Source organism: Ranitomeya imitator, chromosome 2 (assembly GCF_032444005.1).
Source record: "Ranitomeya imitator isolate aRanImi1 chromosome 2, aRanImi1.pri, whole genome shotgun sequence".
NCBI lineage: Eukaryota > Metazoa > Chordata > Amphibia > Anura > Dendrobatidae > Ranitomeya > Ranitomeya imitator.
Genome location: NC_091283.1, coordinates 50,983,138 through 51,009,903, shown reverse-complemented (window position 1 = coordinate 51,009,903; position 26,766 = coordinate 50,983,138). Strand labels below are relative to the sequence as shown.

At 44.5% G+C, this 26,766-nt stretch overlaps 1 protein-coding gene across 4 annotated transcripts in view; it reads right to left on the bottom strand.

Annotated features, from left to right (window-relative positions):
* The window catches only part of LOC138661791 (cytochrome P450 2C23-like), a 144,335-nt gene that overhangs the window by 97,925 nt on the left and 19,644 nt on the right, over positions 1-26,766 (bottom strand). For 2 of the 4 annotated variants that reach the window (XM_069746712.1, XM_069746709.1), the window contains exons 2-5: positions 17,472-17,634; positions 14,035-14,184; positions 12,570-12,730; positions 11,430-11,606 (exon numbers count right to left, since the gene is read on the bottom strand). In XM_069746712.1, the coding sequence (XP_069602813.1) occupies positions 11,430-11,606; positions 12,570-12,730; positions 14,035-14,184; positions 17,472-17,634 (651 nt within the window). The remainder of the gene's footprint in view (positions 1-11,429; positions 11,607-12,569; positions 12,731-14,034; positions 14,185-17,471; positions 17,635-26,766) is intronic. The other 2 variants (XM_069746711.1, XM_069746710.1) reach the window with 2 other exon arrangements.

Genomic DNA, 26,766 nt, shown 5'->3' with positions numbered 1-26,766 from the left:
AAAGGCACTCCGTTTTACCTGCGGATTTTCCGCGGATTTCCAGTGTTTTTTGTGCGGATTTCACCTGCGGATTCCTATTGAGGAACAGGTGTAAAACGCTGCGGAATCCGCACAAAGAATTGACATGCTGCGGAAAATACAACGCAGCGTTTCCGCGCGGTATTTTCCGCACCATGGGCACAGCGGATTTGGTTTTTCATATGTTTACATGGTACTGTAAACCTGATGGAACACTGCTGCGAATCCGCAGCGGCCAATCCGCACCGTGTGCACATAGCCTAATTCTAAAGGTATGTGCACAAGCTGCGGAAAACGCTGCGGATCCGCAGCAGTTTCCCATGAGTTTACAGTTCAATGTAAACCTACGGGAAACAAAAATCGCTGTACACATACTGCAGAAAAACTGCACGGAAACGCAGCGGTTTACATTCCGCAGCATGTCACTTCTTTGTGCGGATTCCGCAGCGGTTTTACAACTGCTCCAATAGAAAATCGCTATTGTAAAACCGCAGTGAAATGCGCAGAAAAAAACGCGGTAAATCCGCCATAAATCCGCAGTGGTTTAGCACTGCGGATTTATCAAATCCGCAGCGGAAAAATCCGCAGAGGACCAGAATACGTGTGCACATACCGAAACCCTAACCCTAGCCCTAACCCTACCCCTACCCCTAACCCTACCCCTAACCCTACCCCTACCCCTAACCTTAGCCCTAACCCTAACCCTAACCCTACCCCTATCCCTAACCCTACCCCTAACCCTAACCCTACCCCTAACCCTAACAATAACCCTACCCCTAACCCTACCCCTAACCCTACCCCTAACCCTATTCTAACATTAGTGGAAAAAAAAATATTTCTTTATTTTTTTATTGTCCCTACCTATGGGGGTGACAAAGGGGGGGGTCATTTTTTATTTTTTTTACTTTGATCACTGAGATATAATCTATCTCAGTGATCAAAATGTACTTTGGAACGAATCTGCCGGCCGGCAGATTCGGCGGGCGCACTGCGCATGCGCCCGCCATTTTGGAAGATGGCGGCGCCCAGGGAGAAGACGGACGGAGCCCCGCAGGATCGGTAAGTATGATGGGGTGGGAGGGGAGCACGGGGGGGGGGGATCGGAGCATGGGGGGGGAATCGGAGCGCGGCAGGCGTGGAACGGAGCACGGGGGGCGTGGAACGGAGCACAGGGGGCTGGAACGGAGCACGGGGGGTGGAACGGAGCACGGGGGGGTGGATCGGAGTGCAGGGGGGGTGATTGGAGCACGGGGGGGTGATTGGAGCACGGGGGGAGCGGACAAGAGCACGGGGGGGAGCGGAGCACTGGACGGAGGGGAGCCGGAGCAGTGTACCGGCCAGATCGGGGGGCTGTGGGGCGATCGGTGGGTTGGGGTGGGGGCACATTAGTATTTCCAGCCATGGCCGATGATATTTCAGCATCGGCCATGGCTGGATTGTAATATTTCACCCGTTATAATAGGTGAAATATTACAAATCGCTCTGATTGGCAGTTTCACTTTCAACAGCCAATCAGAGCGATCGTAGCCACGAGGGGGTGAAGCCACCCCCCCTGGGCTAAACTACCACTCCCCCTGTCCCTGCAGATCGGGTGAAATGGGAGTTAACCCTTTCACCCGATCTGCAGGGACGCGATCTTTCCATGACGCCACATAGGCGTCATGGGTCGGATTGGCACCGACTTTCATGACGCCTACGTGGTGTCATGGGTCGGGAAGGGGTTATTGGACACAGAATGGTCAGATTTTGACAAGACAAAAGTTTTGTCGCCCACAGAAAGTAATGTGATATTCAAACAAATAATTAACTTAAAATACAAATATATGTTGCATAACATTTATCAATGAAGTTGTGGTGCTATTAAAGTCATATTTAATATTTTGTGTGACTTGCATGTGCTTGAAGGACTGCATCCATGCGGTTCAGCAATGATTCATACAATTTTTTAATGAAGTCATTAGGAATGCAGTCTTACATGCCTCCCAGAGTTCATCTACATTCTATGGTTTTGTCTTCCAAGCTTCCTCTTTCATCCTACCCCAAACATGATCAATGATGTTCATGTCTGGTGAATGGGCTGGCCAGTCCTTGAGCACCTTGATCTTTTTTGCCTGGAGGAACTTTGTTGTAAAGATGGATGTATGAGATGGACCACCAACCTGCTGCAGAATTTGACCTCTTTTATGATTTGGAATATAAGAGGTAGCTAATACTTCTTGATATTTTAGGCTATTGATTTTGCCTTCCACCTTGCAAATGTTCCATACACCCCCATACTGAATATGACCCCAGACCATGATGTTTCCACCACCAAATTTAACTGTTTCTGGGTGTATTTTGCATCCATACAGGCTCCAGTAGGTCTCCTGCAGTATTTGCGGTGGCTGTGGTGTAGTTCTACTGAAGATTAATCATAGAAATCCACCTTTGGCCACTTTTCCATCGTCCATCTGTTTAGCAGGCTGTGGGACTTTGCAAATGCCACACAGTTTTTTATTTGCCTTTTGTTTAGTGTTGGCTTCTGGGCACTAATTCGACCATGGAAGCTATTTCGAGACAGAATCCTGCAAACTGTTCGACTCTGCTGCAGTGGAAGAGGGGCTTGCTTTAGATTTTCTAATCAACAAACGTTCCTCCTGAGCAGTTGTCTTGCAGGGTCTGCTGGACCTGGGCTTGTCAAACACATCTCCAGTCTCTTCAAATCTTTTTTTAATTCTTTGTACTTGATGCTGAGACACATTAAAGGTGCCAGCCACCTCTGCAGTGGATCTGGTCTTCAGCCTCTTGATAATCCAGGCTTTGGTCGCAGGGTGGATTTTTGGCATGTTGTCACAGCTCACGTTGCAGTTCAAGTGAATGTCTGGGATGCTGAGTTTCGTTTTATACACAAACACTAATTAACCGTTCATTTTCTGAGCACAGGTGAGGATGTAAACTAGGATTGGATGCATTATATGACCAGGCGACAAAACTTTTGTCTTGCCATTCTGTGTCCATTAACTGATCAATATTTCTGCATTGATGCCAATTTATTATTGGATGAATTTAATGTCAGGTGATAAGCTTTTATTTACATAACATGGATTAGTGACAAAACTTCTGTCAGGGAGTGTATGTACTTAGAAGTGAAAGTTCACTATCCCTTATATGGAACCACAGGGGAAGTTAATGTGGGTCATCGTGTCTCCAAGATCCTATCCCAATATGTAGTAGACATAATAATAGTAATATTAGCAAATACCAGCAATTAGAAATGTAATATAGTTCTTCTAATTCGCTATGACTCTTTCCTCATGTGCAGGCATTGCAGGACCCTATATGTTCATGCTTACAGCCACTGATATAATGACAGTTAGTTAGCTAGTTGCTAGTGGTCGTAACTACTGTATGAATATCTTTTTTCTATACTACATTTCTAATTGGAGGCATTTGTTAATATTATTATTCCACCTACTACATGTTAGGATAGGATCTAGGAGATGTGAATAGCCCTTTAAGTATTGCATGGGGACATTATTATTATTTATATAGCACCATTAATTCCATGGTGCTGTACATGAGAAGAGGTTACATACAAATTACAAATATCACTTACAGTAAACAAACTAATAAAGGTAGATTGGTAGAGAGGGAAAAGGACCCTGCCCTTGCGGGCTTACATTCTACAGGATCATGGGGAAGGAGACAGTAGGTTGGGGGTTGCAGTAGCTCCGATGGTGTTGAGGTGGCCGTGTGGTCATTACAGGTTGTAAGCTTCCTTGAAGAGATGGGTTTTCAGGTTCCATCTGAAGGATCCAAATGTGGAGGATAATCAGACGTGTTGGGACACAGAATTCCAGAGAATGGAAGATATTTGGGAGAAGACGTGGAGGCAATTGGTTGATGAACGAATAAGTGTGGAGGAGAGAAGGAGGTCTTGGGAGGACCAGAGATTATGTGAGGGAAAATATTGGGAGGTTAGAGCAGAGCTATACAGAAGAGAAAGGTTATGGATTGCTTTGTAGGTCAGTGTTAGTAGTTTGAACTGGATACGCTGTGAGATTGGGAGCCAGCAAAAGGATTTGCAAAGGGGATTAAGCAGGAATGCAGCGAGGAGAGAGATTAATTAGACAGGCAGCAGAGTTAAGAACGGACTGGAGAAGTGCAAGAGTGTTAGAAAGTAGGCCGCAGAGGAGGGTGTTGCAATAGTCGAGGCGGGAGATGTTAAGGGCATGCACAAGCATTTTGGTAGAGGGTTGAGAATGTGATGGATTCTAGAAATATTTTGGAGCTGGAGGCGACAGGAGGTGGCGAGAGCTTGTATGTGCAGTTTGAAGGACAGAGCAGAGTCAAGGGTTACTCCATTTCTGGTACAAGGAAATGTGTGATGCCATTTATTGTGATAGATAGATCAGGTAGGTTAGATCTGTAAGATGGAGGAAAGATAATTAGCTTAGATTTTTCCACTTTGAGCTTGAGGAAGTGAGAGGAGAAGGAGAATAAGGTTGATAAACACTCTGGGGTTCTGGACAGCAGAGAGGCGACATCTGGGCCAGAGAAGAAGAGCTGAGTGTCTTCAGCATGTAGATGGTACTGGACACCATAGGACTTTGAGTTGGGGTCCTAGGACAGAGCCTTGAGGGACACCAACAGAGACAGAGACAGGGCAAGATGAGGAGGTACTATGGGAGTAGGCAGTGCTAAATGTTCAGTTGGTAAGGAATGAGGAGATCCAGGATAGGGCAAAGTCTTTGATGCCAAAAGAAGAGAGGAACTGTAGTAGGAGGCAGTGGTAAATATGTCAAAAGTAGAGGACAGGTATAGAAGGAACAGTATAGAGAGTTATCTGTTTGCTTTGGCTGTAAGTCATTAGTAATTTTGGTCAAGGCAGTTTCATTGGAATGGTGAGGATGGAAACCATATTGTAGGCTGTTGAAGAGTGAGTTAGATGCAAAGTGAGAGGAAAGTTCAGAGTGAATTTGCTGCTCAAGGAGTTTGGAAGCAAATGGGAGCAGCAATATGCGACTATAGATGGATATAGTGCTCAGGCCAAGGGATAGCTTTTTGAGGATAGGTGTGATTGTGGCACATTTGAAAGCAGAGGAGAAGGTACCAGAAGTTAGTGATATTTTGAAGAGATGGGTTAGGGATGGGATAAGTGTGGTGGTGAGGTTGGAGAGGAGATGGGATGGGGTCAAGTGCACAAGTGATCAGGTATGATTTGGAGAGGAGATGAGTAAGCTCTCCTTCAGTGATATTGGAGAGTAAAGTTATGGGGTTAGGGCATTGGTCTGGTATTCAAAGGGGTTGTGGTGATCGAGCAATAAAGACTTGCCTATTTTGATCTACTGTATCTTATTTTTTAAGTGCTTGGCAAAGTCCTTGGAAGTGATTAGGGAAGTCGGAGGAGGCAGTGGTGGGTGGAGGAGGGAGTTAAAAGTGTTGAATAACTCTTTGAGGTTGTAGGATAAGGAAGATATGAGGAATAGTGATGAGCAAATATACTCGTTACTAGTGTTGAGCGATACTGTCCGATACTTGAAAGTATCGGTATCGGATAGTATCGGCCGATACCCGAAAAGTATCGGATATCGCCGATACCGATACCCGATACCAATACAAGTCAATGGGACACCAAGTATCGGAAGGTATCCTGATGGTTCCCAGGGTCTGAAGGAGAGGAAACTCTCCTTCAGGCCCTGGGATCCATATTAATGTGTAAAATAAAGAATTAAAATAAAAAATATTGATATACTTACCTCTCCGGAGGCCCCTGGACATCACCGCTGGTAACCGGCAGCCTTCTTTGCTTAAAATGAGCGCGTTTAGGGCCTTCCATGACGTCACGGCTTCTGATTAGTCGCGTGCCGCTCATGTGACCGCCACGCGACCAATCTCAAGCCGTGACGTCATTCTCAGATCCTAAATTCCTAGAATGAGGAGTTTAGGACCTGAGAATGACGTCGCGGCTTGTGATTGGTCGTGTGGTGGTCACATGAGCGGCACGCGACCAATCAGAAGCTGTGACGTCATGGAAGGACCTAAACGCGCTCATTTTAAGCAAAGAAGGCTGCCGGTTACCAGCGGTGATGTCCAGGGGCCTCCGGAGAGGTGAGTATATCAATATTTTTTATTTTAATTCTTTATTTTACACATTAATATGGATCCGATACCGATTCCCGATACCACAAAAGTATCGGAACTCGGTATCGGAATTCCGATACCGCAAGTATCGGCCGATACCCGATATTTGCGGTATTGGAATGCTCAACACTACTCGTTACTTGAGATTTCCCAAGCACGCTCGGGTGTCCTCCGAGTATTTTTTAGTGCTTGTAGATTTAGTTTTTATTGCCACAGCTGAATGATTTACATCTGTTAGCCAGCATAAGTACATGTGGGGGTTGCTTGGTTGCTAGGGAATCCCCACATGTACTTATGCTGGCTAATAGATGTAAATCATTCATCTGCAGCAATAAAAACTAAAACTCTGAGCACTCGAGTAACGAGTATATTCGTTCATCATTAACCCCTTTCTGACCTCGGACGGGATAGTACATCTGAGGTCAGAAGCCCCGCTTTGATGCGGGCTCCGGCGGTGAGCCGGCATCAAAGCCGGGATATGTCAGCTGTTTTGTACAGCAGACATGTGCCCATAATAGGCGCGGGCAGAATCGCGATCTGCCCGCGCCTATTAACTAGTTAAATGTCGCTGTCAATCGCAGACAGCTGCATTTAACTACCGCATCTGGCCGGGCGACCGGAAATGACGGTATCGCCGACCCCCGTCACATGATCGGAGGTCGGCGATGCTTCAGTATTGTAACCATAGAGGTCCTTGAGACCTATGATTTACTTTTATAGCGGGTTTTTTAGCGGATTTTTGATTGGCAGCCGTCACACACTGAAAGACGCTTTTTATTGCAAAAAATATTTTTTGCGTTACCACATTTTGCATTTTGAGAGCTATAATTTTTCCATATTTTGGTCCACAGAGTCACGTGAGGTCTTGTTTTTTGCGGGACGAGTTGGCGTTTTTATTGGTAACATTTTTGGGCACGTGACATTTTTTGATCGCCTTTTATTCCGATTTTTGTGAGGCAGAATGACCAAAAACCAGCTATTCATGTATTTCTTTTGGGGGAGGCGTTTATACCGTTCCGTGTTTGATAAAATTGATAAAGCAGTTTTATTCTTCAGGTCAGTACGATTACAGCGACGCCTCATTTATATCATTTTTTTCTGTTTTGTCGCTTTTATACGATAAAAACTATTTTATAGAAAAAATAATTCTTTTTGCATTGCTTTATTCTCAGGACTATAACTTTTTCATTTTTTCGCTGATGATGCTGCATCGCAGCTCGTTTTTTGCGGGACAAGATGACGTTTTCAATGGTACCATGGATATTTATATCTGTCTTTTTAGTCGCGTCTTATTCCACTTTTTGTTCGGTGGTATGATAATAAAGCGTTGTTTTTGCCTCTTTTTTTTTTTTTTTACGGTGTTTACTGAAGGGGTTAACTAGTGGGCCAGTTTTATAGGTCGGGCTGTTACAGATACTAAATATGTGTGCTTTTATTGTTTTTTTATTTTTTTAAATAAAGAAATGTATTTATGGCAATAATATTTTTTTTTCATTATTTAGGATTTTTTTTTTATATATATTTTTTTTACACATTTGGAATTTTTTTTAAACTTTTTTACTTTGTCCCGGGGGGTGGGGGGGTGGGGGGCATCACAGATCGCTGTTCTGACAGTTTGCACAGCACTCTGTCAGATCACCGATCTGTCTGAGAGCAGTGCAGGCTTACCCAGCGCCTGCTCTGAGCATGCACTTGGTAAGCCACCTCCCTCCCTGCAGGACCCGGATGCCGCGGCCATCTTGGATCCAGGTCTGCTACAGGGAGGGAGGTAAGGAGACCCTCGCAGCAATGCGATCACATCGCGTTGCTGCGGGGGTCTCAGGAAGCCCGCAGGGAGCCCCCTCCCTGCGCGATGCTTCCCTGTACCGCCGGCACACCGTGATCATGTTTGAGCGTGGTGTGCCAGGGATTAATGTGCCGGGGGCGGTCCGTGACCACTCCTGGCACATAGTGCCGGATGTCAGCTGCGAAAGACAGCTGACACCCGGCCGTGATCGACCGCGCTCCCCCCGTGAGCGCGGCCGATCGCACAATGACGTACTATCCCGTCGGTGGTCATACGGGCCCACCCCACCTTGACGGGATAGTACGTCTAATGTCAGAAAGGGGTTAAAAAAATGAATGAAGACAAGTGCCATAAGTCACAGGACAATCATTGTTTAGATATGCCTCAATCGGTAAAGCTTCCGGCATCCATATTGTAACTCTTCTCATACAGTGGGTACAGAAAGTATTCAGACCTCTTTAAATCTTTCATTCTTTGTTTCATTGCAGCCATTTGGTAAACTCAAAAAAGTAGATTTTTTTCTCATTAATGTACAATCTGTACCCCATCGTGACTGAAAAAAACCCAGAAATGTAGAAATGTTTGCAAATTTATTAAAGAAAAACTGAAATATCACATGGTCATAAGTATTCAGGCCTTTTGCTCAGACAGTCATATTTAAGTCAGTTGTTGTCCATTTCCTTGTGATCCTCCTTGAGATGGTTCTACTCCTTCATTGGAGTCCAGCTGTGTTTAATTAAACTGATAGGACTTGATTTGGAAAGGCGCACACCTGTCTATATAAGAGCTCACAGCTCACAGTGCATGTCAGACCAAATGAGAATCATGAGGTCAAAGGAACCGGCCAAGGAGCTCAAAGACAGAATTATGGCACGGCACAGATCTGGCCAAGGTTATAACAGAATTTCTGCAGTACTCAAGGTTCCTAAGAGCACAGTGGCCTCCATAATCCTTAGGGAATGTGCACATGTTGCGGATTTGCATGTGGAATTTTCTGCGCAGACACTGCATCTCTTGGCAGAGAACACTTAAAAATACGCACATTTTTTACGTGTCATTTACGCATTTTTGATGCGTTTTTTTATGCGGATGTTCATGCGTTTTTTCATGCGGATTTGTATGTGTTTTGTAAGCTGAATAAAGATATATTATTTAACAAAAAAAAAAGAATTGTGATTTAATTTGCTTGTCCAGCCTCTTCTTTTACATACTCCATTGAAGAATAATGTTTACATCTCCTGCAATAAAAATAAAATAATAAACCAACACAAATACTCCCTGTTCTGACGTAATCCATTTAATAACAACTGTCCCACAATGATCTTCCCTATAGAGCTGTCACATCAGGAGATGTGACCACTCTACAGGGCCTCCACTGACAAGAGATAATGGCTCCTGCAGTGTTAACACTGAGGGTTCACTTCAGTTCATCCCCTCACTTTACGGCACTGCTGTGTGAGAATTTTCTCACACAGCGTTGCTGGTGACAGCATGAATTCCAGTGACCTCTGACGGCAGAGTTATCCACAGCAGGAGGATGCCTCTGGTCACTGTATCACCGGAGGCCCCTTGAGATCGGTCACATCTGCCCATGTGACAGCTTTACACAGGAGATCGTCGTGGGACACTCGTTATGAAATGGATTACATCAGAACAGGGAGCATACTGTTGGTTTAATATTTTTTTTTTACAGGTGATCGAGGGCATCAGGGCTTAGCTATATGGTGAGTATGTACTGTATATGTGTGCATGTGTTTTTTTTTTTACACTTGAACACAGTAGTCGGATGATGGGACTCCTGTCCCATCATCAGCTAGCTTTTCACTGTAGCAGGCATAGCCAAATGGGACTAGTAGTCCCATCAGACGATGCCTGCCTACATACAGACCTGCACACACACACAGCCATGCAGACACCCGCACACACACACATACACACAGATACACACAGACACCTGCACATATTCTCTGCACTCACATGGTCTCCGCCCACCAGTCTGCCCAGACACACAGTCTCCACCCACAAACTCTTCCTTCGACTGATCTGCAGCATTTCTTGCATGCAACTCTGCAGCAAAACCACAGATTTTTTTAAATCTGCAGTTTTGCTATGGATTTCCCTGACTCAATGGTAGTCAATGGGTGCAGAAAAGCTGCAGATCCGCAAAAAGAATTGACATGCTGCGGAAAATAAAACGCTGCAAATCCACGCTTATTTGTCCACAGCATCTGCACACCAATTCTCAATTTCACATTGACTAACATTGGTGGTGCACTACACTATGGATTTCATGCAATTCCGCGTGTCCAAAAACATATCAAAATCTGCAACGTGTGCACAGAGCCTTAAATGGAGGAAGCTTGGGACCAACAGAAATGTTTTAGACCTGGCCATCCAGCCAAACTGAGCAATCATGGGAGAAAAGCCTTGGTGAGAGAGGCAAAGAAGAACCTCAAGATCACTGTGGCTGAGCTCCAGAGATGCAATAGGGAGACGGGAGAAAGTTCCACAAAGTCAACTATCACTGCAGCCCTCCACCAGTCGGGCCTTTATGTTAGAGAGGCCCCGACAGAAGCCTCTCCTCAGTGCAAGACATATGAAAGCCCACATTGAGTTTGCAAAAACACATGACTCCCAGACTATAAGAAATAAGATTCTTTGGTCTGATGAGACGAAGATAGACCTTTTTGGTGATAATTCTAAGCAGTTTGTGCAGAGAAAACTAGGCACTGCCCATTCCCTGCCCAATACAATCCCAACAGTGAAACATGGTGGTGGCAGTATAATGCTCTGAGGGTGTTTCTCCGCTGCATGGACAGGACAACTGGTTTCCAAGTACAGAAATATCCTGGATGAAAACCTCTTCCAGAGTGCTCTGGACCTCATACTTGGCCGAAGGTTCACCTTCCAAAAAGACAATGACCCTAAGCACACAGCTAAAATAACAAAGGAGTGGCTTCAGAACAACTCTGTGACTATTCTTGACTGGCACAGCCAGAGCCCTGATCTAAACCCTATTGAACATCTCTGGAGAGACCTGAAAATGGCTGTTCATCAACATTCACCAGCCAACCTATTGGAACTGGAGAGGATCTGCAAGGAAGAATGGCAGAGGATCCCCAAATCCAGGTGTGAAAAACTTGTTGCATCATTCCCAAGAAGATTCATGGCTGTGCTAGCTCAAACAGGTTCTTCTACTCAATACTAAGCAAAGGGTCTAAATACTTATGACCATGTGATATTTCAGTTTTTCTTTTTTAATAAATTTGTGGAAATTTGTACATTTCTGTTTTTTTTCTGTCAAGATGGGGTGCAGAGTGTACATTAATGAGAAAAAATGAACTTTTTTGAATTTAACAAATGGCTGCAATGAAACAAAGAGTGAAAAATGTAGGGGGTCTGAATACTTTACATACCCACTGTACCTATAAGAGATTTCAAGTCCTAATTATGTATTCACCTATAATAGCTACTATAGCTGGTGTGGTAGAAATGTACTGACTTGATTCATTCGGATAAGGAAGCAATCAATGTAATCTCGGGGACTGGCTGAATCCAGTGTCTTCTGATGGGTCTTGATGCTTTCCTTCACATAGTCTTTAAGGGATTTAGCAAGTTGATATGCTTTTCTGTGAGGTCCAGGTAAATACTTCATTATTCTAGGGAAGGTATCATATAGCTAAAAGAAAACAATAAATGTAATGAATTGGATTATACATACAGTTCATACATTGTAAATGAAAAGGAGCCCTTGGACTGCATAATGGACACCCAAGTGAAACATTCACTTGCTTCTAAAATGTAGAAAACAAACAATTTTCTTTACCATTTTTATATAATTTTGATACGGCATTTTTAATATTTGACAAATGTTTTCATTCACGCAGGGAAATGTAACTTCCCGCTCTGGGAACAGTCTAATGGGTTTTACATTTTTTTCAAAAGCTTACATGAAATACTACTTAGTGAAAGGTGCACGGATAGGATATCACTCCAATATTCATGAGAAATAGAGAATCACGGCACATTCCTTCCTTTTGATGGATTCGCGGTTCCTGGTTGTGCTGACTCGTACACCTGCCTCTACAGTAATTTGCATTTTTCTAATGAACGTCTTGCTAACCGAAACAATTGCATTTTTCTGATGACGGTCTTGTTGACAGAAATGTTAATTATTTAATGCATTTTAATGCACTGATAGGAATGCCATGATTTTCTGTTTTTCATGAATTATGGGTTTTGTAAACCAACCATTTTGAGCACTTTCCAATAAAGGAGGTGTTATAGGCATCTCTAACATATTGATTAAAGGGAACCTGTCAGCAGGATTGTGCCCACTAACCTACTCACAGTGTAAGGTTGGTGCTCTTTTACTGGTTAAAATGATACCTTGGTTAAAGAAATCCGCCTTTTGGTTGATGTTTAATCAACAACCACAAGACGGATTTCATCAACCAAGGTATCATTTTAATCAGTATAACGGCACACACTATGTGTAGGTTACTCAGCTCAATCCTGCAGACAGGGTCCCTTAAAGTAACCTCCAAATCCATAATTAATCTGTAAAGTCTTTTTTTTTTCAAAATCAAATGAAATTCTTATATTTATTTTACTCTTATAATTGGCAAAACTGCTGCCTCACCTGACCCCAAGTTGATGACACAATGTGGAAAGCTTTCCTTGATTCTGCAAGGGTATCCATCCACCTCTTATCACTGTAGTCAAAGCGCATCCCCATCACTAATCTTGAGATGATATTAGAGGAGGCACAAATGACTGTGGTACTGGGATCAAATGGTTGTCCTAAAGAGATACAAGATTCTCAAGTGAGGTAGTCATGGGTGAGCAACTGTCCTCACTCTGGCATCCTACAGACAACATGTCTGCTGTGTGTGGAGCACATCACACTTACTTTAGGGCTCCAGGCCTGCATGTGTTACAGGCTTCCTTAATATGGAACCTCTGCAGTAGTAACGCCAAGGGACACGGATTCCATAAAAATAATTGAATTTTTACTTGGCAAATGGCAGTATTTACAGTATTTACAGTCAGATGTAGAGGATAAGACCCAAGGGGGTGGCATCTTTGCCACAGGTACAGAACACAACTTCAGCCCTAGTTCTTGGTATCGGTAGAACATTCATTTTACTATTTTCTCTAGCCCTAGGGGACCTTCTCCTTTTCTAGCAGTATATTTGGATTCCATCTTAGAGTTTGAGTCCAATTTCTCCTGCAGCTTCAGAGGCAAAATGTGTGCCCCGACCCCAACGTCTATGTCCAGGTTCCCAGGCCAGCAAAAAGAGGACTCATGCAGAGGGGCTCTCTGATAATCCGCTGCCAAGAGGTTCTAGGCTCTCATTATGCCTAGAAGCCCCTGATCTGAGTCTGCCGCTAGTTACTGCTCAAAACTCACTGCTTATGTCACTTCCTTTACTTGACACTAAAGCCCCCTTCACACAAAGCGAGATCGCTAGCAAGATCGCTGCTGAGTCACAAGTTTTGTGACGCAACAGCGACCTCAGTAGCGATCTCGCTATGTGTGACACGTAGCAGCGACCAGGCCCCTGCTGTGAGATCGCTGGTCGTGTCGGAATGGCCTGGACCTTTTTTTGACCGTTGAAGTCCCGCTGGGTAGCACACATCGCTGTGTTTGACACCTTACCAACGACCTCATGACAGGACGTCCCTCATTGAGGTCTGTTAATCGTCATGAAATAGCTGCCATGTGACATCGTTGTACAGGTCGCTACAGGTCGCCGCATCGCTGCTGCGTCGTTGGGGAGATCTCACAGTTTGACATCTCACCAGCGACCACATAGCGACGCAGCAACGATCCCTGACAGGTCGTATCGTTGTCGGGATCGCTTTAGCGTCGCTAAGTGTGACGGGGCCTTAACTCTCAGTTCCTCCTCCTAAACTGGGCCGGCCATTACAGTTAACCCCGCCTAAACTAACTGCAGCCCCAGTGAGTGTTATCATTTTATAACATACATGAACATCAAATACATTTAACCTTTTAGACTGTCAGGGAGCCGACCATCAGCTCCACCACTCCTACAATTTGATGATTTCAATTTAAATTTTAAACAAAAAAAATGGACACATACCATTTAAGCTTTTGAAGTGATTAAATAGGTGCTGGGCCTCCTCCTGTAGAGGTTCTTCTAAACTCTTCTTACCCATTCCAAAATCTTTTAAGGTCAGGAGTGAAAACTGTCTCAAGAAATTCCAGGACTCTCCATTGGTAAATACTAACCCTTTATAAAATATCAAAGTGTTTTGTTATTTTCTTCATCCAAATTGAAGTCTACTAACAACTTACTCTGTAATAAATGACCCACTATTAAGTTTTGTGTAGATGACCATAGTTTTGGTCCGAGAGTAATTCGTCAAAACGTCGGATCGCACTCAGACCATTGTTATTCAGTGAAATCAATGGCAAAGTTGAAAAACGCATCAAAAACGCTACGTGTGAACATAGCCCAAGTGGTGGAAGAACATTTTTGTTTTTTTATTTTGCCTTACATGCAAATCATTACCCTGGAAAGGATGTTCCTTAACATATTTTCTAGGAAAATGCATTTTAGTTTTGTCTTTGTATGTTTTATTGTGCGCCTGTAAAAGTGGCGTAAGACTCTGACAACATTGTTCACAGCTGTGACCTGGGAGTCAGAAATGCTTCCAGGGGTATTTCCCATGATGTTATCATGTCATTTGAGCACTGTTTCCATCAATCTCAGATGTTTTTAGACCGTAAAAGGACCCCCGGGGGTGGTCGCGGCAAAAATGCTCGGTTGTCCCATAGACTTGCATTGGTTCGTTGCTCGGGTCGAGTACTCGAGTATTCCAATATGCTTGACCCAATATGCTTGAAGCACTTGAGCATTTTAGTGCTCGCTCATCACTACACACTGATGGTAAACATGAACACGCGGATGTAAAACACTTATGGCACCAGTACCGTATGGCAATGCACAGACTGACAACGAATCTCCCAACCCCAGCATGACAGTTTCATGTATTTCTATGAGGATGTCATGCTCGGATCCAGAGAGTCATGGCCAGTCCATGCATTGCAGTTCGATCTCAGACCGATTTGCCAGATGTCTGAATGAGCCCTTGCAATGCAAGCTTATGGAGCTCGATGTGAACTGATAATTTGGAATAATTGCCACGTGACAATGATGAGGACCAAAGCTGCACTGGAAATCGGGGAAAGCAGTGATTGATGAGTATATTACTGGACCTAAATGATCCTATATATACATTTACCCAGATTCTACCAATGAAAAGTTTAATGGGTGTGTTTCTGCAAGGATTAAAACATTCAATTGCAATTAATACATTTTCATACAATTCGAATCTCCAGTCAAAATTTCAAGCAAATTGCCGAATTCAAGTTTTATCAGATACTTTCATCACTAGTAATTATGATGAAATGGTCACAATAAGCTTCTGTGCGTCCATGAGAAATAACATTTTTGGCTACTATGGCATGCATGTGCAGCGCCCCAGAGATCTGGTCGTTGCAGTATGACACTCTGCCGCTAAGGGGAGTGATGGTACGTCTGATGACACTGAAGGAATTCCACTGACCAGGTATCACCAGCACACATTACACTTCACACTCCGGCCACTAGGGGGAGCAAAAGGCTTTATTTATTGGGCCCCTCCTCACACTGGTAAAACTAGGGGTTGGATAGAAAGTTAGTCAGAAGCTGACTGGGTTGGATTCAGGCAACATCCCGTGGCAGGGGGTGTTGCAGGGAGAAGACACAGGGGGTCCCAGTCAGGCGTGGGAACCTGGCAGGCACCTAGCGACCAGAACAGAACGTTATGGAACCGCGCCTGCACACCCCGCGGCGGTATCCTAAAAAAGAGACACGAAGCAAAGGATATTGTGAGACAGTGAGAAATGAGATCAAGCACAAAGGAGAGCCAGTAGGAGTCGTGCCGTGAGACCGAGGCAACATCCTACTGAGGCGCGTAGCCGGTGGCCGGAACACTGAGGGAGTAAGTGACTCTATGCCTTACTTCAAACTCCGCAGGACAGTTAATTATAGGTTGGCTGTCTAACCTAAACACCTACGAAGACATAGGGGGCAACAGTGGGAGAGGGGCGACTCTAGGGTGCCAGAAGACCTCCAGGCCTTCCCGTCATACGGGTGGGTCCTAGCCATAACATACCTGGGGGACGTTGAACTAGAAACATCTGGATCATATTAGAAAGAACGAACGAGAACAGAAGTTGTGAGGACTATTCCGAATGCTCAGCTGGGTAGCACTACAACACACAGGCGCTATTGGTAGGCAACGATTTCCACCTGCAAAGGGAATTCTGAAAGTGCCCATCGGACCGGCCGGTCTCAGATAGCCCTGTTAAGCATGCTCTGGATTGCGGATCCTGAAGTCTTCAGTAAAGAGGTAAAAAGACTGCAACCGTGTGTCCTCGTTATTGACTGCACCTCACACCATCACCATCCACCTTACTGGGAAGCCCTGGGGACATACTTCACCTGTGGGAAGGTATACCATCCAGCTGCCATTCCATCACCCCAGCGGACCCCACAGCAGCGTCGGTCGCCCTGACCGAACACCACAGGTGGCGTCATGAATCCCTGACAGACTGTACCACCTTTATTGGATGCCCCTTAGCAGGGTCACGGACCGGGTCCAGCCATCGTGACAACCCCAGAACTGAGACAGAAAGGACCGGTACCGAGTAACCTGTGGCCCTGTGTCTGGGGGCGCTCCACATGCTGCTTTTCACCAGTTTTCCCCGTGTAAACTCTATCTCTAACTTTCAGTTGTGTTTGAGCTAGTGACTCACTAGCAGTGAGTGAAGACTATATGCTATGATGTTTCTCATACATAACATAAAAATAAATGGGGATTCCTACGCTCCTTTCTCTATGTAGCACATGTTCAGAAACAGCAGACATTATACAGCAGTACTGAGCAGTGTAATTGTGGATCCAGCACTGGGATGAGATAATAATAATAATCTTTATTTTTCTATAGCGCTAACATATTCCGCAGCGCTTTACAGTTTTGCACACATAATCATCACTGTCCCCGATGGGGCTCACAATCTAGAATCCCTATCAGTATGTCTTTGGAGATAAAACGTTTATTAGAAAGTAACAATATTTTATGGGTGTATGAATCTCTCTTTCATTCTGCTTCTCACTTTGCTCTTCTAGTATCCATAGACATCAATAGGAACTGTAATCTGATCTTTCAGTGAGCTGTCAGATTGTCTTGTTTTGATCAATATGGATTTTAGCCATTTTTTAAAATGATGTGTTCAGGCAGGCAGAGGTGGAGAAGAAGTTGCTCATGAATGGAGAAAGAAACATATTTTGATTGATGCAAAGTTTGTTGAAATAACAGTAACCATACAACTTTTATGGCTCAGTGGGTCAGACCACTCTCAGTCTAATATTATACACCTATAATAGATGTCAGTCATCAATATCTAACACAGAAGCTTAAAATTCTGCAATCAGTATTATTATGTCCAATCTGATAATTTATGACTTACCAGCATGATTCAAAATAGATCCCACAAATGGAAGGGCACCACGATTCAAAAATGCATCTCCCATGTCAACAAGTGCTTCTTTTATAATCTGATATCCAGTGAGAACTACAATAGGTCTTGTGCCATAGTAGACAGTATAAATGGGGCCATATGTTCTTGCCATCTGTGAAATTGTCAAAATCGACAGCATTTTAAGAGACCTTCACATGGAGTCAAACATATCTTAAGACAATTTGATTTGGTGATGGAATGTGAATCTGAAATTTTCAACTTATTTGCTTATTTTTAAACTTAAACCAGCTGTGGGTCAGCAGTGGCATAACTTGAAACTTGTGGGCCCCATTGAAAAATCTTCAATGGGGCCCTCAACTAACGTAGGTCTTTAGTAGTAATCATCTTCTCATATGGGGTAAGGAGACCTTTGGAGCCCCTCAAGTCTCAACCTCTGCACCTATTACAGTCATGGCCGAAAGTTTTGGCACCCTTGAAGTTCTTCCAGAAAATAAAGTATTTCTCTAAGATATTTATTGCAACACATTATAACACATGTTTTTTTTTTATACACATGTTTATTTTTTATGTGTATTGGAACAACACAAAAAAAACTAAAGAAAAAAAGGCAAATTGGACATAATTTCCCACAAATCTCCAAAAGAGGTGAGTCAAAATTGTTGGCACCTTGACAAAATTGTAGGTCAACATCTTTCTTTCAAGCATTGATGTTCATTGAAACTCACCTCTGACAAGTAACAGATATGGACCATATGAAAATCACACCTGAACCCAGATAAAAAGGGAGAAGTTTTCTAAATCTTTGCATTATGTGTCTATGTGTGCCACAATTAGCCTGGAGAACTGAAAGAGGAAAAAAGAGCTGTCTGAGGACATGAGAACCAAAACTGTATAAAAATATCTCAAGGTTTCAAGTCCATCTCCAGAGATCTGGATGTTCATTTGTCCACAGTGCAACATAATCAAGAAGTTTATGTGGCAAACCAGGAGTTCGGATGCCACAGTGGCAATGCCTCCCTCACAGGGGGTGATGTCATGCCTGGAAGCAAGAAGGGATTCCTTTAGTAGGTACATCAGCATGCAACACTTTCCTGACTCCAGACCAGAAGGGGGAGCTCTAACACCTGATTTCAGGGGAGCTTCCTTGATAGGTTCTGGCTTGGAGGCAGGGTTAGTCAGTCAGAGCTAGTCTGAGGAAGAGGAAGCACGTGAGGAGAACCTGAGGGATTGGAGCTGCGACTGAGCTCACCCCAGGACTGAGTGCCAAGGACCGGACACCGGAGTCCGAGGTTGTTTGGGAACTGCAGGCCCAGCAAATAAAATTGGAGGACAGGAGATTGCAGGTTTCCTGGTTCCATCTGGCACCTGAAGGCACAACAGCGGATCAGAGCCCGGAGTCACAATGATTGTATGACACCTGGAACAGGCTCAAGCTGCCTGCCATGTGGCTAGTGTTTTGTTTAATGGACAAACAGCCCTTATGTTCTCTACTCCTTTTTGGCACCCTCATTCCTGCACCCAAATATCCACCATCTCTCATAAATTGTTCTGGCAGCCCTGGGGCCCCGCTCGACCTCTTGGGAGCCAAACAATCTCAGCTGCGACACCACTGGCCCCAGCCATCCCCTTAAGCAGTGTCGGCCATTTATAGCCGAATACCACAGGTGGCGTCACAAACTATCCCCCATAAACTTTAATTCCCCTTTATTTGACTTTTGCATGGTCACCCAGGGCAACGGACTGGGTCACTGCTGGAGTGACCTTCCCCTTTAAGAACTGCTGTGTTGGACCCAGTACTGAGTACCCCACGGCCCTGGCAGGGCGCTCCATTTACAACCCATGGCACTGTAGCTAATCTCCTTAAACGTTGACGGCAGAGAGAAATCAATGAAAGTTTTCAATGCAGAATAGTCTGGATCGTGGTAAAGCAGCCTCAAACAAGTTCCCAAAAAATTCAAGTTATCCTGCAGGCTCAGGGTGCATCAGTTTCATCAAGAACTATCCGCCGTTGAATGAAATGAAACACTATGACGGTAGACCCAGGAGGAAAACACTTCTGACACAGAGACATGAAATGGCTAGACTGCAATTTGCCAAAATGTAAATCATTAAGCAAAAATCCTTCCGTGAAGGTGTCTTGTGGACAGATGAGAGCAAAATAAAGCTTTTTGGTAAAGTACATCATTCTATTGTTTATCCAAAATGGAATGAGGCTTACAAAGAATAAAACACAGTACCTACAGTCACTTGCTGCCATGATTGTGTATTTTTGAATTGCAATACTGTTCTGGGAGAAATACTTCATTTTCTGGAAGAATTTCAAGGATTCCAACACTTGGCCATGACTGTATAGTTAGTCCTCTGGCGGAAAATATGAAATCAGTATAGGATCAGTTTTTATATCAGCAGTTATTAACAGTTACAAGACCAAATACAATTTAATCTGTTAAGGATTGTAACGCATCTGTAAAAAAAATAAATGCAGAATCTGACGTGGCAAATATATTCTCCTGAGGCAATTGCAAAGAACCAATATTTCTGTAATCATTGTCTTTCAGATTTACCTCCAGAACCTTCCAGCGGACTCCAACATGTCAACTTAGGACGGCGTCACACTAGTTTTACGGACGTATTAGAGGCGCAGAAAATACGGATTGCACACAGTACAATGATTCTCTATGGCCCATCTCCTATCTGCCGTATTTTACGTATCCGTATTATACGGTCTTGTACGACCTGATGCTGCGTTTGTCAGCGTATTGCCAAAAAATCCGCCAATGAAAGTCAATGGGGGCGAGAAAAATAAGGATAAGGCTACTTTTACACTAGCGTTGTTTTCAATACGTCGCAATGCGTCGTTTAGGGGAAAAAACGCATCCTGCAAAGTTGTTTGCAGGATGTGTTATTGCCCCACAGAGTAACATTACCGACGCATTGCGACGTATTGACACACGTCGCAAACCATCGTGCGACGGTTGCGCCGTGTTTTGGCGGACCGCCGGGAGCAAAAAATGTTAAATGTAACGTTTTTTGCTGCCGACGGACCGCTTTTTCCGACCGCGTATGCGCGGCCGGAACTCTGCCCCCACTTCCCCACACCTCACAATGGGGCAGCGGATGCGCCGGAGAAATGCATCCGCTGCCTCCGTTGTGCAGCGCATCAAACGCTAGTGGGCCGAATCCGACGCTAGTGTGAAAGTAGCCTTACATACGGACCAGCAGTGTGACTTGCGAGAAATACGCAGCGGTGATCTATAGAAAAGCCGTCAATTCAGCGCGGTGTACAGTAAAATCACACTGACAGGTTAGAATAGAATAGCTAAAATAAATGTCTACACATAGAATAGGTATATATATATATATATATATATATATATATATGTATATATATATATATATATATAGTATATGTCAGTGAGACACATATATATATATATTTATATATATATATATATATATATATATATATGTATTTATATTTAGTACAGAGCTAGATAGCTTAAAAGCCGGTAATTCAATTGCCGGCTTTTGCTATCTCCTTCCTAAACCCGACCGGATATGAGACTTGGTTTACATACAGTAAACCATTTCATATCCCTTATTTTTGCACATATTCCTCATTAATAATGTCCCAAGTGTCTGTGTGTAAAATGTGGTGGGTCTAGCTATTAAAATAAAGGGTTAAATCACGGAAAAAATTGGCGTGGGCTCCCGCGCAATTTTCTCCGCCAGAGTGTTAAAGCCAGTGACTGAGGGCAGATATTAATAGCCTAGAGAGGGACCATGGTTATTGCCCCCTCCCCCCAACTAAAAACATCTGCCCCCAGCCACCCCAGAAAAGGCACATCAGTAAGATGCGCCTATTCTGGCACTTGGTCACTCTCTTCCCACTCCCGTGTAGCGGTGGGATATGGGGTAATGAAGGGTTAATGTCACCTTGCTATTGCAAGGTGACATTAAGCCAGGTTAATAATGGAGAGGCGTCAATTATGACACCTATCCATTATTAATCCAATAGTACGAGATGGTTAATAAAACACACACACATTATTAAAAAAGTATTTTAATGAAATAAAGACACATGGTGTTTTAATATTTTATTATACTCTTAATCCACCTGAAGACCCTTGTCACCTGAAACAATTACATACGGAGGATGACATGCGCAAAATACGCTGACACACCCCGCCTACGGATGACATACGGATCACTATTTTGGGAACATTTCTGCGTATTACGGCCGTAAAAAATGGACCGTATTTCCCTACGCTGAGTGTGACGCCGGCCTTAGGCTAGGTTCACACTATGTTAGTGCAGTCCGTTCAACATATCCGTTAAACGGACTGCACTAACGCAAGTGCCCGCACTTGCACAGCGCTAGCGCAGATGGAGCTTCTGCTAGCTCCATCTGCGCTAGCGGCGAGCTAGCAGTGACGGACCCGGAAACGCTGCAGGCGGCGTCTCGGGTCCGGCACTCAATGACGGCACATCCCTAGCGCACGCCCATTGTGGGCGTGCGCTAGCGATGCGCTCGCCATTGCTTGTAATGGCGGCCTAACGGACTACGTTACACCGCATTATGCCGCGGTGTAACGTAGTCCGTTAAACGGGTTCACACAACGCAGTGTGAACCCAGCCTTAGAGTCTTCACTTGGCTTGAGAAGCTTCTGTCTACCTCTTCAGCCAAGGGCCAATCCATCTAAAAAATGTACTCTCCCCTCATTAAAGCACCACTAATGTACGTTTCATGTGTGTAGTAGAATAGTTAGAAGCTGCTGTTTTTTGCTGTTTTCAGAGCTGCTCCGGTCATCTTCTGCAGGTTATAACTTGCCAGATCGCTCCAGTGCTTTCTGGCCGACCAGATGTCACTTCTCAATGTAAATCTATGAGACTCAGAATGAGGCCAGATGGGGAATCTTAGAGACTTGAATTGAGAGCATGTGATCATGACCTCAGACTTCTGGTCAGTTAGGAGTTGCATTCACACAACAGGACCAAAGCAGCGTCGGGAAGATCAGAATATGGAAACTGCTAAGTATATTACTAGGGGTAGAGACCTAACATTAATGATACCACTCCGGTGGTGAAATAAAGAAAAAAGCGCTGAAGTGATGCTTTTATTCCTAAAACAATACCATATTTTGTAAGAAAATGGGAAAGTGAGTTTCTCTATTTTCTCCTTTCTGACAATCCGTAAAAACTGGACCGTACTCAGATGAGTTTGCTCCTATGTTTTCATGGACCCATACACTTGCATTATCAATTCTGATTTGACCCTCATATCAAAATAGGGCATGAGACAAAAAGAAAAGGAAAGCCGGCACAATTCAACCTGAGTGTTTTAACTTACCGTACTGTTATGAAAGGCAACTCAGTACCACAATGGACATAGCGGCCAGAGCACATACAGTGATCTGACAATAACCCAAAATCATAGAACGAGCTCTGAGACGTGGGAACTCTGCAGAACGCAATCCCTAATCATCTCCAAACAACACTAGAGGCAGCCGTTGATTGCGCCTAACTCTGCCTATGCAACTCGACACAGCCTGAGAAACTAACTAGCCTGAAGATAGAAAATAAGCCTACCTTGCCTCAGAGAAATACCCCAAAGGAAAAGGCAGCCCCCCACATATAATGACTGTGAGTAAGATGAAAAGACAAACGTAGGGATGAAATAGATTCAGCAAAGTGAGGCCTGACTTTCTAAACAGAGCGAGGATAGGAAAGATTACTTTGCGGTCTACACAAAACCCCTAAAGAAAACCACGCAAAGGGGGCAAAAAGACCCTCCGTACCGAACTAACGGCACGGAGGTACACCCTTTGCGTCCCAGAGCTTCCAGCAAAACAAATAGACAAGCTGGACAGAAAAAATAGCAAACAAATAGCAAAGAAGCACTTAGCTATGCAGAGCAGCAGGCCACAGGAATGATCCAGGGAAAAACAAGTCCAACACTGGAACATTGACAGGAAGCCAGGATCAAAGCATTAGGTGGAGTTAAGTAGAGAAGCACCTAACGACCTCACAAGATCACCTGAGGGAGGAAACTCAGAAGCCGCAGTACCACTTTCCTCCACAAACGGAAGCTCCCAGAGAGAATCAGCCGAAGTACCACTTGTGACCACAGGAGGGAGCTCTGCCACAGAATTCACAACAGTACCCCCCCCTTGAGGAGGGGTCACCGAACCCTCACCAGAGCCCCCAGGCCGACCAGGATGAGCCACATGAAAGGCACGAACAAGATCGGGAGCATGGACATCAGAGGCAAAAACCCAGGAATTATCTTCCTGAGCATAACCCTTCCATTTAACCAGATACTGGAGTTTCCGTCTTGAAACACGAGAATCCAAAATCTTCTCCACAATATACTCCAACTCCCCCTCCACCAAAACCAGAGCAGGAGGGTCAACAGATGGAACCATAGGTGCCACGTATCTCCGCAACAATGACCTATGGAATACGTTATCTATGGAAAAAGAATCTGGAAGGGTCAGACGAAAAGACACAGGATTAAGAACCTCAGAAATCCTATACGGACCAATGAAATGAGGTTTAAACTTAGGAGAGGACACCTTCATAGGAATATGACAAGAAGATAACCAAACCAGATCCCCAACACGAAGTCGGGGACCCACACAGCGTCTGCGATTAGCAAAACGTTGAGCCCTTTCCTGGGACAAGGTCAAATTGTCCACTACATGAGTCCAAATCTGCTGCAACCTGTCCACCACAGTATCCACACCAGGACAGTCCAAAGACTCAACCTGCCCTGAAGAGAAACGAGGATGGAACCCAGAGTTGCAGAAAAATGGCGAAACCAAGGTAGCAGAGCTGGCCCGGTTATTAAGGGCGAACTCAGCCAAAGGCAAAAAGGACACACAGTCATCCTGATCAGCAGAAACAAAACATCTCAGATATGTTTCCAAGGTCTGATTGGTTCGTTCGGTCTGGCCATTAGTCTGAGGATGGAAAGCCGAGGAAAAAGACAAGTCAATGCCCATCCTACCACAAAAGGCTCGCCAAAACCTCGAAACAAACTGGGAACCTCTGTCAGAAACGATATTCTCTGGAATACCATGTAAACGAACCACATGCTGGAAGAACAATGGCACCAAATCAGAGGAGGAAGGCAATTTAGACAAGGGTACCAGATGGACCATCTTAGAAAAGCGATCACAGACCACCCAAATGACTGACATCTAATGAGAAACGGGAAGATCTGAAATAAAATCCATAGAGATATGTGTCCTAGGTCTCTTCGGGACCAGCAAGGGCAAAAGCAACCCACTGGCCCGAGAACAGCAGGGCTTAGCCCGAGCACAAATCCCACAGGACTGCACAAAAGTACGCACATCCCGTGACAGAGATGGCCACCAAAAGGATCTAGCCACTAACTCTCTAGTACCAAAGATTCCAGGATGACCAGCCAACACCTAACAATGAACCTCAGAGATAACTTTATTCGTCCACCTATCAGGGACAAACAGTTTCTCCGCTGGACAACGATCAGGTTTATTAGCCTGAAATTTTTGCAGCACCCACCGCAAATCAGGGGAGATGGCAGACACAATTACTCCCTCCTTGAGGATACCCGCCGGCTCAGACAAACCCGGAGAGTCGGGCACAAAACTCCTAGACAGAGCATCCGCCTTCACATTTTTAGAGCCCGGAAGGTACGAAATCACAAAGTCAAAACGGGCAAAAAACAGCGACCAACGAGCCTGTCTAGGATTCAACCGCTTGGCAGACTCGAGATAAGTCAAGTTCTTATGATCAGTCAATACCACCACGCGATGCTTAGCTCCTTCAAGCCAATGACGCCACTCCTCGAATGCCCACTTCATGGCCAGCAACTCTCGGTTGCCCACATCATAATTTCGCTCAGCAGGCGAAAACTTCCTGGAAAAGAAAGCGCATGGTTTCATCACTGAGCAATCAGAACCTCTCTGCGACAAAACAGCCCCTGCTCCAATCTCAGAAGCATCAACCTCGACCTGGAACGGAAGAGAAACATATGATTGACACAACACAGGGGCAGAAGAAAAACGACGCTTCAACTCTTGAAAGTCTTCCACAGCAGCAGAAGACCAATTGACCACATCAGCACCCTTCTTGGTCAAATCGGTCAATGGTTTAGCAATACTAGAAAAATTGCAGATGAAGCGACGATAAAAATTAGCAAAGCCCAGGAACTTTTGCAGACTTTTCAGAGATGTCGGCTGAGTCCAATCATGGATGGCTTGGACCTTAACAGGATCCATCTCGATAGTAGAAGGGGAAAAGATGAACCCCAAAAATGAAACCTTCTGCACACCAAAGAGACACTTTGATCCCTTCACAAACAAAGAATTAGCACGCAGGACCTGAAAAACCGTTCTGACCTGCTTCACATGAGACTCCCAATCATCCGAGAAGATCAAAATGTCATCCAAGTACACAATCAGGAATTTATCCAGGTACTCTCGGAAGATGTCATGCATAAAGGACTGAAACACTGATGGAGCATTGGCAAGTCCGAACGGCATCACTAGATACTCAAAATGACCCTCGGGCGTATTAAATGCAGTTTTCCATTCATCGCCTTGCATAATTCGCACCAGATTATACGCACCACGAAGATCTATCTTTGTGAACCAACTAGCCCCCTTAATCCGAGCAAACAGATCAGATAACAATGGCAAGGGGTACTGAAATTTAACCGTGATCTTATTAAGAAGGCGGTAATCTATACAAGGTCTCAGCGAACCATCCTTCTTGGCTACAAAAAAGAACCCTGCTCCTAATGGCGACGATGACGGGCGAATATGCCCCTTCTCCAGGGATTCCTTCACATAACTGCGCATAGCGGTGTGCTCAGGCACGGATAAATTAAACAATCGACCTTTTGGGAATTTACTACCAGGAATCAAATTGATAGCACAATCACAATCCCTATGCGGAGGTAGGGTATCGGACTTGGGCTCATCAAATACATCCCGGTAATCAGACAAGAACTCTGGGACCTCAGAAGGGGTGGATGACGAAATTGACAGAAATGGAACATCACCATGTACCCCCTGACAACCCCAGCTGGACACCGACATGGATTTCCAATCTAATACTGGATTATGGACTTGTAGCCATGGCAACCCCAACACGACCACATCATGCAGATTATGCAACACCAGAAAGCGAATATCCTCCTGATGTGCAGGAGCCATGCACATGGTCAGCTGGGTCCAGTATTGAGGCTTATTCTTGGCCAAAGGCGTAGCATCAATTCCTCTCAATGGAATAGGAC